The sequence below is a fragment of the Salmo salar genome, chromosome 13 (assembly GCF_965601325.2).
Source record: "Salmo salar chromosome 13, fSalSal1, whole genome shotgun sequence".
In the NCBI taxonomy this organism is placed as follows: domain Eukaryota; kingdom Metazoa; phylum Chordata; class Actinopteri; order Salmoniformes; family Salmonidae; genus Salmo; species Salmo salar.
This window is the reverse complement of record NC_138303.1, coordinates 88,829,338-88,846,453: the sequence shown is the minus strand read 5'-3', so window position 1 is coordinate 88,846,453 and position 17,116 is coordinate 88,829,338. Positions and strand designations below refer to the sequence as shown.

At 41.7% G+C, this 17,116-nt stretch overlaps 1 protein-coding gene across 3 annotated transcripts; it reads right to left on the bottom strand.

Moving 5' to 3' along the window:
• Window positions 1–684: 684 nt before the first annotated feature.
• On the bottom strand, window positions 685–11,608 carry glra4b (glycine receptor, alpha 4b). Of its 3 annotated transcripts, none has more exons than XM_082959710.1 (8): window positions 11,445–11,608; window positions 4,107–4,174; window positions 3,790–4,013; window positions 3,511–3,593; window positions 3,166–3,303; window positions 2,862–3,076; window positions 2,461–2,623; window positions 685–1,487 (listed from the first exon to the last, which is right to left on the bottom strand). In XM_082959710.1, exons 1-8 carry the CDS (start codon window positions 11,551–11,553, stop codon window positions 1,234–1,236), a joined length of 1,254 nt encoding a protein of 417 aa, XP_082815836.1. In that variant the 5' UTR covers window positions 11,554–11,608; the 3' UTR covers window positions 685–1,233. The 3 variants fall into 3 exon arrangements, with proteins under 3 accessions (XP_082815836.1, XP_082815835.1, XP_082815837.1); XM_082959709.1 differs by having other exon boundaries at window positions 685–1,503; window positions 2,465–2,623; XM_082959711.1 differs by having other exon boundaries at window positions 685–1,482; window positions 2,465–2,623.
• Between the last annotated feature and the right edge of the window lie 5,508 nt (window positions 11,609–17,116).

Genomic DNA, 17,116 nt, shown 5'->3' with positions numbered 1-17,116 from the left:
CATCACTAACATTGAGTGGCTGCTGCCAACATACTGACTAAAATCTCTAGCCACTTTTATAATAAAAAATTGGATGTAATAAATGTATCACTAGTCACTTAACAATGCCACTTTATATAATGGTTACATATCCTATGTTACTCATTTCATATGTATATACCATCTACTGCAGCTTGCCTCTGCCATCCATATATATATATATGTTTACATACCCTACGTTACTCATGTCATATGTATATACTGTACTCTATACCATCTACTGCATCTTGCCTATGCCGTTCATCCATATATGTACATATTCTTATTCCTTTACACTTTTGTGTAAAAGGTAGTTGTGAAATTTAGATATTACTGCATGGTCGGAACTAGAAGCGCGAACCATGTGACCAATAAAATGTGATTTCATTTTGATCTGTAGTGAAGTTTGGATGATGCCTTCCCCCCCCTAATTGACTATCAAATGTGAGCAGAATGTAGGTTCTAGTTGTTAAATACTCCTCAGAAAACAAACTAGATAATCCCCATGTATTATTCAGTGTTTCTAATGGATTAGCTGTGGATTTAATACTCCTAAAGCTGTATCCTGAACTTCCATTCCCCTCTTATGTATGTTTTCTTTCAGAATGGACACAAGTTTAGGAGCATCACTGAGACAGTGGTAACAGCAGTCATTCATTTGGCTTTTTGATTTGTTTTAATTGAGGATGACAAAGTCAATACTTGACACAGTATGATAATCAAGGACATTGCCTAACTAGACAATTCAATATGTCTAGCATTCACTTCTGTACCAATAATGTACAATCACAAAGTGTACCATATGTTGAAATCAATATATTTGTAGGGGTTTATGATTTGCCAATTCGGTAATGTGGCAATCCACAAGAGTACAAAATAAATACAATTCTGAAATACCAAAAAATATATATTTTTCCATGCAGTCCTGCTTCAGTATCTGGACTTGTGCCCTCCATGGGGGTGACATTAAAAGTATCCATAGTGCAAGAAGGCCTATTATGCCATTAGTGCGTTCCATTGGAATTGTAAAAAAAACTTAAGGATGAGACAAAGTTTGCTTATTTTCATAAAAAAATGAATGGACATGCAGTCAGTTCTTTATCCATTGGCACAGCTGATGGATTTCTAACATTGTCTCAAAGTGTTCTGTGGAAGACTAGATTCAACTCGGTATTGGTTTCTAGTGCTATAATCCATTCCTCAGATGTTGGTTTGTCACAGAGTAGCTCGGATGGCTTCATTCCGCAGCACTTTGTAGGTGAGCCAATAGAAAACATTGAAGCAGAGGAAACTCAGAGGGAACACAGCCCTGGATATAGTGTCAATCCTTTTTGCCCGATCTACAAACTGCCTGCGGATGTCATACAGTGGAGACCCAGGAGGTAAGGCCTGAAAGATTGGGGCATCCATCTCTGGTGGTGCATCTTCTGCTACTCCATAACTATGGAGGAAATAGGCCTGACTCTGCTCTGCCAGTTCCTGCTCCTAGGAAATAACAAAAGGAAAAGGGTCAAATATGTCTGTCACCCTCAACCTGCAACATTTTCTCCACATTTCTTGCCACATACAGTATTATAATTATTCAAGTGTGGCAAAGTAAAAAAGGACTTGGATTTTGTGATGAATACATTTCACATGAGAGATTAAACAGATAGCGATGACAACCGTATCACTGTGAGATCTACCATTTTGTTTTTCTAAGTGGACAAACAGTGGAATATCCCCATTAAACTAGACTCCAGTCAATGTGAGAAAAGTAGGAGTTTTTACCCTGGCACAGACACTGCACTGCTGAGGGCCAGACGAGGTCCCCTGGCAGGTGTTGTTGCCTGGCACGCTGTTACCTTTCACTTTGCTGCTCTCACCACTTCCACTTCCCTGCTGATAGAGCCAGAGCAACATGGAGGTTTAGCAGGCATACGGGAATACTGTGATTCAATCTAAACAACATGCAGTGACACATTACTGATGACATTCAAGTATGTTAACAGAGTCTGAGAAATACCAACTGAATGTGTAAAGGTCTCAAAATAAGATGAGACTTAGGTAAAACAGTAGGCTACCTGGTCCCTGGAACTGATCTAGATGGAGGTGTCAGGGAAAAGTATTGGAAATGTTCATAATATAGTGGAAGGCTAACTGTGGAGCTACAGACAAACTACTACCACAAGTCAGTTCAATAATTCCAGATAATTCTTTTTTTGATCACTCTTTTGGGTTACTTGTTTATTTTGAAGTCCAAAGTGAAATGGAAAGCCAAGCTGTTGAGTAGAGCAATTATAGCCAGAAGAAGGAAGAAAATGACTTGAATTTAGAACAGGTCTGTGGATCTCCCAGCATGATACGACAGCCAGGTGAACTGTGTTGCTGCTGCATAACAGGGCATAGAGGGAATAGCAGGTGACAGCAGCCTGAGGGAGTGGGCTGCACAGGGTCTTGTACTCACAGTTCTCTGCCGCTGTTGTTCTTTGATCTTTTTCCTCAGTCTGAAGAACTCTTTGTGCTGTCGTGAGACAAAGTTTACTGCGGCATACTCCAGCAGTGCAGCAAACACAAAAAGAAGACACACAGCCATCCAGATATCAATGGCCTTCACATAAGATACCTACAAACAGATGAATAAGTGTTAGAACTTCAACATGCAGGTAAACAACTGAAATAACCTGTGATGAATAGGTATAAAAGTATAAAACTGGTAACTGTATAAAAGTATTAAGTATAAAACTGGTAACTGGCATTTTCTGAATTAAATAATCTTTTGAAATCAATTTTGATTGAATGTATGTAGATTGTCCAGCTAGAACACCTGAGCAAAATAAAAGATCAAACATTTCCTCTCTTACCTTAGGCAAGGATGCCCTGGACCCAGAGCTTTGTGTTGTCATGGTGAGCACTGTGGTGATACCAAGGCCCACTCTAGCTGGGGCAGCATCCATGTTGATCCAGAAGGAGACCCAGGAGAGGATGACGGTTAGCAGGCTGGGGATGTACATCTGGATCAGGTAGTAACCCATCTGTCTCTCCAGGTGGAACTTTACCTCGATGCAGGCGAATTTACCTGCCAGTAGATGCCAGATGGTTAGAGATGAATACATTGTCATTAAGCAAAGTGTGGCAATAACATTCCATTGAGAGTCCAGAATCTACCTGTGTTGTAGTGTTTGGTGCAGTAGCCCAAGTCTTTCTCCTCTTTCAACACAAACTGAGGAAGCATTAGGTCATCAGCCACCTGCACAGGGCCAATGTCCAGCCACTGGAAACACAGGTCATTCATGGTGTAGCCAACTAGAGCACAGAGGAGAAGGGAGAACACGGGTTTCTTTTATTCATGATCTAGCCCGCTACAGAGGGAGAGGCAAGTTTATTTATAAAGTTGTCAACATCAAAAGCCTGTCTAGTCAAGTGTAGAGAATGGGGAAAAAGAGGCACCAGGAAGTGAAACTAGCCGAGTGCAAAGAATGGATAAAAAAAAAGAGGTAAAAGAAAACTCACAGCTTTCCAGCTGCATAGAGCATGTCTGAATGTCCATAGGGAAGTTCATCAGATCCATAGGGCAGGACAGGATCAGAGTTAACCTGACTCACAGAACCAGAAGCACATAGTGAGAGGGTAAATAGAAGACAGGCATGGGGAGCTATGTACACTAATATTACTTTTGGCTTCAAATTGAGTGTTGATAATTATTGTTAGTGATCACATGTTATAAATAACACAATTGTACTCTTATATATCATTATGAGGAGACACTACTGTTTTAGAGACACCGGTCACCTGATACTGTAGAGGACATTCCCATTTTGGAATATCCGCAGCAGTTTGTTGTCTGTGGTGACTTCGTGAAAGTTTGCCCCTTTTTCATTGGCAAAGAAAAGGTCAGGTTTCCAGATGGAGTCCAACATGGAAGGATCCAGGTCCAGAGAGTCATCAGGGTACTCCTTATAGGCTAGTCGTGGGTCATTCCATTGTTGCCGTAGAAATACATTGAGCCGATAGTCCTATGGTCGTTATAGTAGAAAAGAGACAGTGTATTAAAGTGAGCGAACAGCCGCTGTTTGGAGGAAAGGTGGATGAGGATAAAAAGCCCTCACCATAGTGGTTTCTGTGATGGACCCAAAGCTGTTGATGAACAGGTTGATGGTGACATTCACAGGAGGACCTGAAAAATAGTCCATGAGAAACACAGCTACTCATATATACTGGATTATAATTTCCATGTGTTTCACTATACTATTTTCTGAAAGAGACCATTTTTTCATTGCTTAGCCTGTACTGTAAAATGCATTACTCATACAATACATGTTCGTTCATCATTCATACATATTTATTCATATTTCAAGGAAAAGATCTGTGGCAGAGCATCTGTGGCAAATAAAAACGGATCTGAAAACATTGTCAGGTCTATTTAATGACGGGATAATATTGTATTCCAGCACACAATGGAATAAGAACTATTTTACTGTATATACTGAACAAAAATATAAACGCAACATGTAAAGTGTTGGCCCCATGTTTCATGAGCTGAAATAAAAGATCCCAGACATTTTCCATAAGCACAAATTTTGTGCACAAATTTGATTACATCCCTGTTAGTGAACATTTCTCATTTGCCAAGATAACCAATCCACATAACAGGTGTGGCATATCAAGAACCTGGGGACAATAAAAGGCCACCTGTGGCGGACTGCACTAGCATCGAATAGTCCCCGCGATATGCAACTTTTCAGGGAAGTCAGGAACCAATACACGCAGTCAGTCAGGAAAGCAAAGGCTAGCTTTTTCAAACAGAAATTTGCATCCTGTAGCTCTAACTCCAAAAAGTTTTAGGACACTGTAAAGTCCATGGAGAATAAGAGCACCTCCTCCCAGCTGCCCACTGCACTGAGGCTAGGTAACACTGTCACCACCGATAAATCCACGATAATCGAGAATTTCAATAAGCGTTTCTCTACGGCTGGCCATGCTTTCCTCCTGGCTATCCCAACCCCGGCCAACAACTCTGCACCCCCCGCAGTTACTTGCCCAAGCCTCCCCAGCTTCTCCTTCACCCAAATCCAGATAGCAGATGTTCTGAAAGAGCTGCAAAACCTGGACCCGTACAAATCAGCTGGGCTAGACAATCTGGACCCTCTCTTTCTAAAATTATCCTCCACCATTGTTGCAACCCCTATTACCAATCTGTTCAACCTCTCTTTCTTATCGTCCGAGATCCCTAAAGATTGGAAAGCTGCCGCGGTCACCCCCCTCTTCAAAGGGGGTGACACTCTAGACCCAAACTGTTATAGACCTATATCCATCCTGCCCTGCCTTTATTAACTTGGCTTTCGAAGACTAGAAACAGATCACTGACCATTTCGAATCCCACCGTACCTTCTCCGCTGTGCAATCCAGTTTTCGAGCTGGTCACAGGTGCACCTCAACCACGCTCAAGGTACTAAACGAAATCATAACAGCCATCGATAAAAGACAGTACTGTGCAGCTGTCTTCATCGACCTGGCCAAGGCTTTCGACTCTGTCAATCACCGTATTCTTATCGGCAGACTCAACAGCCTTGGTTTCTCAAATGACTGCCTCGCCTGGTTCACCAACTACTTCTCAGACAGAGTTCAGTGTGTCAAATTGGAGGGCCTGTTGTCTGGACCTCTGGCATTCTCTATGGGGGTACCACAGGGCTCAATTCTTGGACCGACTCTTTTCTCTGTATGTATATGTATATACATATATATATCCGATGTCGCTCTTGCTGCGGGTGATTCCCTGATCCACCTCTACGCAGACGACACCATTCTGTATACAGTGGGGGGGAAAAGTATTTGATCCCCTGCTGATTTTGTACGTTTGCCCACTTACAAAGAAATGATCAGTCTATAATTTTAATGGTAGGTTTATTTGAACAGTGAGAGACAGAAAAACAAAACAAAAATCCAGAAAAATGCATGTCAAAAATGTAATAAAATGATTTGCATTTTAATGAGGGAAATAAGTATTTGACCCCTCTGCAAAACATGACTTAGTACTTGGTGGCAAAACCCTTGTTGGCAATCACAGAGGTCAGACGTTTCTTGTAGTTGGCCACCAGGTTTGTACACATCTCAGGAGGGATTTTGTCCCACTCCTCTTTGCAGATCTTCTCCAAGTCATTAAGGTTTCGAGGCTGACGTTTGGCAACTCGAACCTTCAGCTCCCTCCACAGATTTTCTATGGGATTAATGTCTGGAGACTGGCTAGGCCACTCGAGGACCTAAATGTGCTTCTTCTTGAGCCACTCCTTTGTTGCCTTGGCCGTGTGTTTTGGGTCATTGTCATGCTGGAATACCCATCCATGACCCATTTTCAATGCCCTGGCTGAGGGAAGGAGGTTCTCACCCAAGATTTGACGGTACATGGCCCCATCCATCATCCCTTTGATGCGGTGAAGTTGTCCTGTCCCCTTAGCAGAAAAACACCCCCAAAGCATAATGTTTCCACCTCCATGTTTGACGGTGGAGATGGTGTTCTTGGGGTCATAGGCAGCATTCCTCCTCCTCCAAACACGGCAAGTTGAGTTGATGCCAAAGAGCTCCATTTTGGTCTCATCTGACCACAACACTTTCACCAGTTGTCCTCTGAATCATTCAGATGTTCATTGGCAAACTTCAGACGGGCATGTATATGTATTCTTGAGCAGGGGGACCTGGCGGGCGCTGCAGGATTTCAGTCCTTCACGGCGTAGTGTGTTACCAATAGTTTTCTTGGTGACTATGGTCCCAGCTGCCTTGAGATCATTGACAAGATCCTCCCGTGTAGTTCTGGGCTGATTCCTCACCGTTCTAATGATCATTGCAACCCCACGAGGTGAGATCTTGCATGGAGCCCCAGGCCGAGGGATATTGACAGTTCTTTTATGTTTCTTCCATTTGCGAATAATCACACCAAATGTTGTCACCTTCTCGCCAAGCTGCTTGGTGATGGTCCTGTAGCCCATTCCAGCCTTGTGTAGGTCTACAATCTTGTCCCTGACATCCTTGGAGAGCTCTTTGGTCTTGGCCATGGTGGAGAGTTTGGAATCTGATTGATTGATTGCTTCTGTGGACAGGTGTCTTTTTTACAGGTAACAAGCTGCGGTTAGGAGCACTCCCTTTAAGAGTGTGCTCCTAATCTCAGCTCGTTACCTGTATAAAAGACACCTGGGAGCCAGAAATCTTTCTGATTGAGAGGGGGTCAAATACTTATTTCCCTCATTAAAATGCAAATCAATTTATAACATTTTTGACATGCGTTTTTCTGGATTTCTTTTGTTGTTATTCTGTCTCTCACTGTTCAAATAAACCTACCATTAAAATGATAGACTGATCCTTTCTTTATCAGTGGGCAAACGTACAAAATCAGCAGGGGATCAAATACTTTTTTCCCCCACTGTACATCTGGCCCTTCTTTGGACACTGTAACCTCCAAACAAGCGTCAATGCCATAGAACTCTCCTTCCGTGGCCTCCAACTGCTCTTAAACGCTAGTAAAACCAAATGCATGCTTTTCAAACGTTTGCTGCCCGCACCCGCCCGCCCGACTAGCATCACTACTCTGGACAGTTCTGACTTAGAATATGTGGACAACTACAAATACCTAGGTGTCTGGCTAGACTGTAAACTCTCCTTCCAGACTCATATTAAACATCTCCAATCCAAACTTAAATCTAGAATCGGCTTCCTATTTCGCAACAAAGCCTCCTTCACTCACGCCGCCAAACATACCCACCTAAAACTGACTATCCTACCGATCCTCGACTTTGGCGATGTCATTTACAAAATAGCTTCCAATACTCTACTCAGCAAACTGGATGCAGTCTATCACAGTGCCATCCGTTTTGTCACCAAAGCCCCTTATACCACCCACCACTGCGACCTGTATGCTCTAGTCGGCTGGCCCTCGCTACATATTCGTCACCAGACCCACTGGCTCCAGGTCATCTATAAGTCTATGCTAGGTAAAGCAACACCTCATTTGGCTGCCTTTACTTCCAGTTCTCTGCTGCCAATGACTGGAACGAATTGCAAAAATCGCTGAAGCTGGAGACTTATATTTCCTTCACATCAGCTATCTGAGCAGCTAACCGATTGCTGCAGCTGTACATAGCCCATCTGTAAATAGCCCACCCAATCTACCTACCTCATCCCCATATTGTTTTTATTTACTTTTCTGCTCTTTTTCACACCAGTATTTCTACTTGCACATCACCATCTGCTCATCTATCACTCCAGTGTTCATTTGCTAAATTGTAATTACTTCGCTACTATGGCCTATTTATTGCCTTACCTCCTCACGCCATTTGCACACACTGTATATAGACTTTCTTTTTTTTCTATTGTGTTATTGACTGTACGCTTGTTTATTCCATGCGTAACTCTGTGTTGTTGTTTGTCGCACTGCTTTGCTTTATCTTGGCCAGGTCGCAGTTGTAAATGAGAACTTGTTCTCAACTAGCTTACCTGGTTGCCTACGGAGCTGTGAGGGGAACGGCACCTCCGTACCTTCAGGCTCTGATCAGGCCCTACTCCCAAACAAGGGCACTGCGTTCATCCACCTCTGGCCTGCTGGCCCCCCTACCGCTGCAGAAGCACAGTTCCCGCTCAGCCCAGTCAAAACTGTTCGCTGCTCTGGCACCCCAATGGTGGAACAAGCTCCCTCACGACGCCAGGACAGCGGAGTCAATCACCACCTTCCATAGACACCTGAAACCCCACCTCTTTAAGGAATACCTGGGATAGGATATAGTAATCCTTCTAACCCCCCCCCCCCCAAAAAAAATATATAGATGTACTATTGTAAAGTGGTTGTTCCACTGGATATCATAAGGTGAATGCACCAATTTGTAAGTCGCTCTGGATAAGAGCGTCTGCTAAATGACGTAAATGTAAAAATGTAAAAAATAAACAACAACCCAATGCCACAGATCTCAAGTTTTAAGGGATCGTGCAATTGGTATGCTGACTGTAGGAATGTCCACCAGAGTTGTTGCCAGAGAATTGAATGTTCATGTCTCTACCATAAGCCGCCTCCAATGTCATTTTAGAGAATTTGTCAGTATGACCAACTGGCCTCACAACCGCAGACCACGTGTAACCACGCCAGCCCAGGACCTCTACATCCATCTTGTTCACCTGCGGGATCGTCTGAGACCAGCCACTCAGACAGCTGATGAAACTGAGGAGTATTTCTGTCGTTAATAAAGCCCTTTTGTGGGGAAAACCTCATTCTGATTGGCTGGGCCTGGCTCCCCCAGTGGGTGGGCCTGGCTCCCAATTGAATGGGCCTATGCCCTCCCAGGCCCACCTATGGCTGTCCCCCTGCCCAGTCATGTGAAATCCATCGATTAGGGGCTAATCACTTTATTTCAATTGACTGATTTCCTTATATGAATTGTAACTCAATGAAATTGTTGCGTTTATATTTTTGTTCAGTATAATAATAATAATAATACATATGTATAAAGCTTTTCATTACAGAGTTATTTTTGATACTGTATATATACAATAAAAACAACATACATTTAGAATCAAGGCAGGTAAAATAGCAATAGTGGGCTGGGTGCTAAATACATTTTAGATTGGGACTAGGACTATCAAAAATTCAGTCTGTAGAAGTGGGTTTTAAGGCCCGTTTTAAAAGTTCAGAGTGATGGTGCAGCTCTCAGATGGCCAGGGAGAGCATTCAATAGGCGAGGGGCAAGGGACCAGAAGTGTCGGTCCGCCATAGTTCAGAGATGTGTCTTGAGGACATGAAGCAGTAGGATTGACTTGTAGCAGAGAGTGCAAGGTGGCTCGCTGATTGAGATGAGGTCGCTGGGCTTTAAATACAAGCATGACCATTTTGAGTCAATCCTGTAGTTGACTGGTAGTCAGTGGAGTTGGACCAGGGTCGGGGTGATATGGTCTGACTTCTTGGTCCTGGTCAGGACCCTGGCAGCACTGTTCTGGATTAGTTGGAGCCTCTGTAGGGATTTAGCTGGGAGGCCCCAAACAGCGCATTGTCGTAGTCATTCTGAGAGAAGATGAAGGCGTGGATGAATTTCTATGCATCTGGCTGGGAGAGTGATGGTATGACCTATTGGAAGAGGTAGGAGGAGAACCAGTTCAGAGCTGTTCCAGAGACAGCAGTGTGCTCGCTGAGATGCCACAGGAGGATGATGTGGTGTACAGAGTCAAAAGCAGCACTGAGATCTAAGAGGAGGAGGATGCTAGGAGATCCAGAATCAGCAGCCATCAGCAGGTCATTGGTAACTTTAATCAGAGCTGTTTCGGTGCCGTGCAAGGGCCAGAAGTCAGATTGGAAAACCTTTTACAACTGATTAGATGACAGATGCGATTGAAGCTGGTTCGCAACCACTTTCTCCAGTACTTTTGATAGGAAGGGGAGGTTGGAGATGGGCCTGTAGTTGGAAAGGATGTGCTGGTCAAAGTTGGGTTTCTTCAGTAAGGGGGTGACTGCAGCTGTTTTGAAGATTGATGGTACTGTACCTCTCCGGTCAGCAGGGACTTGTTGATCAGGGTGGTGAGAAACATAAGCAGGCTTGATGAGCAGGTTTTGAGTAGGGATGTAGGGAGCAAGTGGTGGCCTTTCATTTTAGAGATGATTGACTGCACAGCGGTGGATGTGTTTACACAGTTTATAATGTGGCAAGCTGTCTTGTATTAGATTGAGTAATCACAAACAGACAGGATAAAATGGTTGTCGTTTCCAGTATGCTCCCATTAGTATATTGCATCTCTCAACTACTGACATCATAAATATTTCATAATCTCATTTCCTAAGAGGGTATAATTTATTGATTCTACTTAAATTAGTGTATTTATAGACAATCGGCAGGGAGTTACTTTGCATTGCATTCACTGGCATATTTCAGTGATGTGCAGCAAATATAAAATATATATGATGAGATTTGACCCTTGAGAAATAAAGAGGAACTATGTCAGAGGGAATCTGCTGGCTTCGCTGGCTGTGGAGAAACAGACTGAACTAGGGGCTCTATTCATTCAGATCCCGAGATAACATTTTAAGGTCATTTCCGATTGAGCTAACATATGCAGCATATACTGTAAATGCAGTCTCCGCTAAAGCGGGAATATTGCCTTTACATTTCAATCACACTGTAAGGCTGAACTTCTGCGACGCGGATTTAATAGAGCCCAAGGTCTGTGGGTTAACATACACGCAAAATGACACTTTTCTAACCAAAAACAAATGCTCTGAGTAGTTCCGGCTTCAAGTATCAAAATAAATAATAATTATAATATGAAAGTGGAAATCTTTCAGATTTATATCCAATTGTATCTTAAATATATTCTTTAAAGCTACTGTACTACAGCCACCTGTTTAGGCTTTACTGCACTGTATCATAATGTGTATAACTGTATATGTATTGTTGTATCATCTACAATGTATTGCATTATACCTTTGAAGTTGGGTCTAATGCGGGCGTCATACCCAGATGTCCTTCCCATGAGTTTATCCAGAAAGTCAGATGGGGAAGGGGCCTTCCCTACCCTGCTAGGTAGCTTCATCTCCTTACAGGACCCAGGCCTGCCAGAGGGGAGGAAGAGGAGCAAACTGTGAGAGGAATGTCAGGAGTGGTATTATCTGGAACTGATGGGCAACTACTGTTTCAGATGGTCATAATAAAGGGATGTGATAGAAAGGATTTGATTCATAAAGGTGAAGAGTTACATACTCTGCTCACCAAGTGATTTTCTGCAAAACATGTTTCTTTGAAAATATAAGGCGGGAATAAGAATGGTAGGGATGATATGCTTTTTGTAATTACTATTTCTTTGTAATCAGCCACAAGCAGTAAAGTAGTGACTATTTTTTGTAATAAAATTTGAATATTCATGTATTACAATGAAGAGATGGTACTTGTGTTGGTGTGATCATTTATATTGATTTTAGTAAACACACAGGTCAGGTAGCTTTCTCCTTTATGTAGACTGCGTATATCTAATCCCTGGACAAAATCGTCTCTCCACTGTGTCTTTCCCAACAGTCCAAATCACCTTGCTCCCTCTATCAGCGCTTTTCTTTCACAGATGATCCTACTTTGTTAAGTGTCGGACTTCTACGGTCTAGTCCCAATGCATTAGACTAACAGCAGAATTGTATAAAATTGTTAAGCTAAATGTAGAGTTGTTGTATGAATAAATATTTAATACAGGGTAAAAGTCTGCAGAATTTGGAGGAATAACTACGTCATACACCTTTTAGTATACAGTCCAAATAAATATCCTACAGTTATTGGTCATTATTTTTACAAAATGTAATGTAGAACATGATTAGCTCATCAAAATCAATTAAATATGTATTATACATGTATTATTTTTAGGCACATTTAAAAAACATTATCTTGAACATATGAACCTTTCAAGGTGAAAAAAATGATTTTATTTCTCTGTGATTTTCATATAATTGGGAAAACATTGCACATTCCCCATGGAACAACAACTTCTCTCACTTCAAAAGTAGCAGATCTCCATTTCTTCAGTTTACACATAAATGCACATTGAAACATCTTCATTTTTCTTAGTCTCCTTTAAGTTTTACTCAAACAACCACAGGCATAGGCTATAATAAAACAATAAGTACTTACTAAGCCAAAAGGCAAGAAAATTATGTATCTTACCTGCATTGTAGAAAGCAGACCGAGGAGACCCATACCATCCATAGGACTAGTGAAAGCATTCTCTGCTTACAGCTCTATGTATAAAATAAAATACAAATGGATGAAGTAATGTTTAGAGGCATATAACTCAGTGAAGAGTCTGTGAACCTAGGCTGAGAAACATGATGTTGCTCCTCTACCCAGACAAATCCTTATTGAGCCCTCTGAGCCTCCGGCTCTCTGCAGGTGTAACATCCAAGATGATGCTGGTCTATAATTCAAGGTCTGGGGAAGTTTTGCCATGTGATTTTTTTGTGTTGAAGACCCACAAGCTTTATGTCTTTTTCATAGCCAAATGCATGCTCCAGGAATAACAGCAGGAATATTTAAAGAGACAGCAGCATTTGAGACCTCTTTTTTTTTAAGTCTATGCATCTTTAAAGTTCCAAATATTTAGAGACTTTATCTTATGATGGCTTTAGACTGTAACCTCCCTGGGCGAGGTGGGACGCTTGCGTCCCACCCTAGTCAACAGCTATAACTTCAATTTCTCAAACATATGACTATTTTACACCATTTTAAAGACAAGACTCTCGTTAATCTAACCACATTGTCCGATTTCAAAAAGGCTTTACAGCGAAAGCAAAACATTAGATTATGTCAGGAGAGTACCCTGCCAAAAATAATCACACAGCCATTTTCAAAGCAAGCATATATGTCACAAAAACCAAAACCACAGCTAAATGCAGCACTAACCTTTGATGATCTTCATCAGATGACACTCCTAGGACATTATGTTATACAATACATGCATGTTTTGTTCAATCAAGTTCATATTTATATAAAAAAACAGCTTTTTACATTAGCACGTGATGTTCACAACTAGCATACCCACCGAAAACTTCCGGTGAATTTACTAAATTACTCATGATAAATGTTCACAAAATACATTACAATTATTTAAAGAATTATAGATACAGAACTCCTTTATGCAATCGCAGTGTCAGATTTTAAAATAGGTTTTCGGCGAAAGCAAATTTTGCAATATTCTGAGTACATAGCTCGGCGATCACGGCTAGCTATTTTGACACCCACCAAGTTTGGGACTCACTAAACTCAGAATTACTATTAGAAAAATTGGATTACCTTTGCTGTTCTTCGTCAGAATGCACTCCCAGGACTTGTACTTCAACAACAAATGCTGTTTTGGTTCCAAATAATCCATAGTTATATTCAAATAGCTCCGTTTTGTTTGTGCGTTCAGGTCACTATCCGAAGGGTGACGCGCGAGTGCATTTCGTGACAAAAAATTAAAAAATATTCCATTACCGTACTTAGAAGCATGTCAAATGCTGTTTAAAATACATTTTTATGCTATTCTCGTAAAATAGCGATAATATTCCAACAGGGCAACGTTGTATTCATTCAAAGGCTGAAAGAAAAAAATGGAGAATTCTCGTGACCGCGCATCTCCAGTGTCACTGTCCCCAGGCTGACCACTCACAAACTCTCCTGCTGTTCTTCGCCCAGAGACAGCAGACACCCCATTCCACTTTCTGGCGGCTTTAGAGAGCCAATGGGAGCCTTAAAAAGTGTCACGTTACAGCACAGATGCTGTATTTTCGATAGAGATGCAACAGAAGGACAACAAATTGTCAGACAGGGCACTTCCTGTATGGAATCTTCTCAGGTTTTGGCCTGCCATATGAGTTCTGTTATACTCACAGACACCATTCAAACAGTTTTAGAAACTTTTGAGTGTTTTCTATCCAAATCTACTAATTATATGCATATTCTCGTTTCTGGGCAAGAGTAGTAACCAGTTTAAATCGGGTACGTTTTTTATCCGGCCGTGCAAATACTGCCCCCTAGCCCCAACAGGTTAATGAGCACATTTTGGATCCACAGTCAAGGCATTTTCTATTAAATAAATACCTTTTTCACCTAAAAATAAAAACACAATCATAACAGAGAACATGGACATACATTCCCCAAATATATATACACTGAACAAAAATATAAACGCAACATGTAGTGTTGGTCCCATGTTTCATGAGCTGAAAAAAGAAATCCCAGAAATGTTCCATACGCACAAAAAGCATATTTCTCTCAAATGTTGTGCACAAATTTGTTTACATCCCTGTTAGTGAGCATTTCTCCTTTGCCAAGATAATTCATCCACCTTGGTAGGTGTAGCATATCAAGAAGTTGATTAAACAGCATGATCATTACATTGGGCTGGGGGACAATAAAATACCACTTTAAAATGTGCAGTTTTTCCACACAACACAATGCCACAGATCTCAAGTTTTAAGGGAGCGTGCAATTGGCATGCTGACTGCATGAATGTCCACCAGAGTTGTTGCCAGAGAATTTAATGCTAATTTCTCTACCATTATCCCCCTCCAACGTCATTTTAGAGAATTTGGTAATACGTACAACCGCAGACCACATGGGGGATATTACTGAGGAGTATTTCTGTCTGTAATAAAGCCCTTTTATGGGGATAAACCCATTCTGATTGGCTGTGCCTGGCTCCCCAGTGGGTGGGCCTATGCCCTCCAAGGTCCACCAATGGCTGCATCCCTGCCCAGTCATGTGAAATCCATAGATTAGGGCCTAATGAATTAATTTCAATTGACTGATTTCCTTATATGAACTGTAACTCAGTAAAATCTTAGAAATTGCATTTATATTTTTGTTAAGCATATTTCTAGATACAAGTCTACCTCCATTATTAAAATAATTAATTTCAAGAATGTATTAAATAAACATTAATTGGTAAAAGGATTTTGAATTATTCAAGAATGAAGAGGGGCACTCAAGGCAGTTAAGCAGACAAATTAAAGAATAAAGGGCACAACATTGTTATCAAAAGGAAAGTAATTTCAAGGTGTACAATACAAAAGTGAAAGACATTTTGTATATTTCTTTCTTATGAGAAGTTCTCTCGACTAGTTAATTAAACTACCCCTCGAAGGGATACGTTTTCTGTTCACAGGTTAATTACTTGTCTCTTTCAACACCTAGATAAATTATCACACCTTTGGAGGAACAGTCAGACATAATCAAATCAAATGTATTTATATAGCCCTTCGTACATCAGCTGATATTCTCAAAGTGCTGTACAGAAACCCAGCCTAAAACCCCAAACAGCAAGCAAAGCATGTGAAAGAAGCACGGTGGCTAGGAAAAACTCCCTAGGAAAAACTCCCTAGAAAGGCCAAAAACCTAGGAAGAAACCTAGAGAGGAACCAGGCTATGAGGGGTGGCCAGTCCTCTTCTGGCTGTGCAGGGTGGATATTATTACAGAACATGGTCAAGATGTTAAAATGTTAAAATGTTCATAAATGACCAGCATGGTCAAATAATAATAATCATAGTAGTTGTCGAGGGTGCAACAAGCACGTCCGGTGAACAGGTCAGGGTTCCATAGCCGCAGGCAGAACAGTTGAAACTGGAGCAGCAGCACGGCCAGGTGGACTGGGGACAGCAAGGAGTCATCATACCAGGTAGTCCTGAGGCATGGTCCTAGGGCTCAGGTCCTCCGAGAGAAAGACAGAAAGAGAGAATTAGAGAGAGCATATTTAAATTCACACAGGACACCGGATAAGACAAGAGAAATACTCCAGATGTAACAGACTGACCCTAGCCCCCCGACACATAAACTACTGCAGCATAAATACTGGAGGCTGAGACAGGAGGGATCAGAAGACACTGTGGCCCCATCCGATGATACCCCCGGACAGGGCCAAACATAAGGCGACAATACATTTCACACATTACTTTTAATAATTATGCCTATGGCAGACTATCTTAGCAAAAGCGATGCTAGCTGTACCTCACATGTGTTAAGACATTTCCTTCACATCTATAAAAACTTTCCCGCTTTCCCACAGGGAGGTGTTTAAGAGCCAAATAGTGTCAGCAGATTGGGAGAATTTTTTTTTCTTTAAAATCATGCAAGTCTTCTGCATGTAAAAGCATTCCCAGTTCCATAGTGGTTAAGTAGGCCAGCTTTAATTTTAATGTGGCAGCCTTCTGTAGAGTATAAAGTTATACTGCAGACCTACTTTCCCAGTGAGTGGTTCTGTATGCTGTAGCCCACACAGGTCAGGCACCCTTGGAGCAGGACTGCCTGTTCCCATCCACTCTGAGGAGAGCCATGGCACTTTAACCTGAGAACTCCCAGGACAGCAACAGTCTATGTGGGAGCAGTGCAGGCAGGTGAGCAATGGGTCTTTTGTTCAACAAAACGGTCTCAACATGGTAAACCATAGCAAAAGCCACTGCATAAGAGACTCCATATTTGAGCTTGTGTGATTTAATTACCAACATTTAAACAATGTGAAACCAGGTTATAATACAAGTTATTTTGGAAATGTATCAAGGGACTTTAGTGCTTAGTCTATATCAGAACCAGTTCTCCTAACTGAGTGATAACATCTTTGGAAATAACAATGCAAGGATCA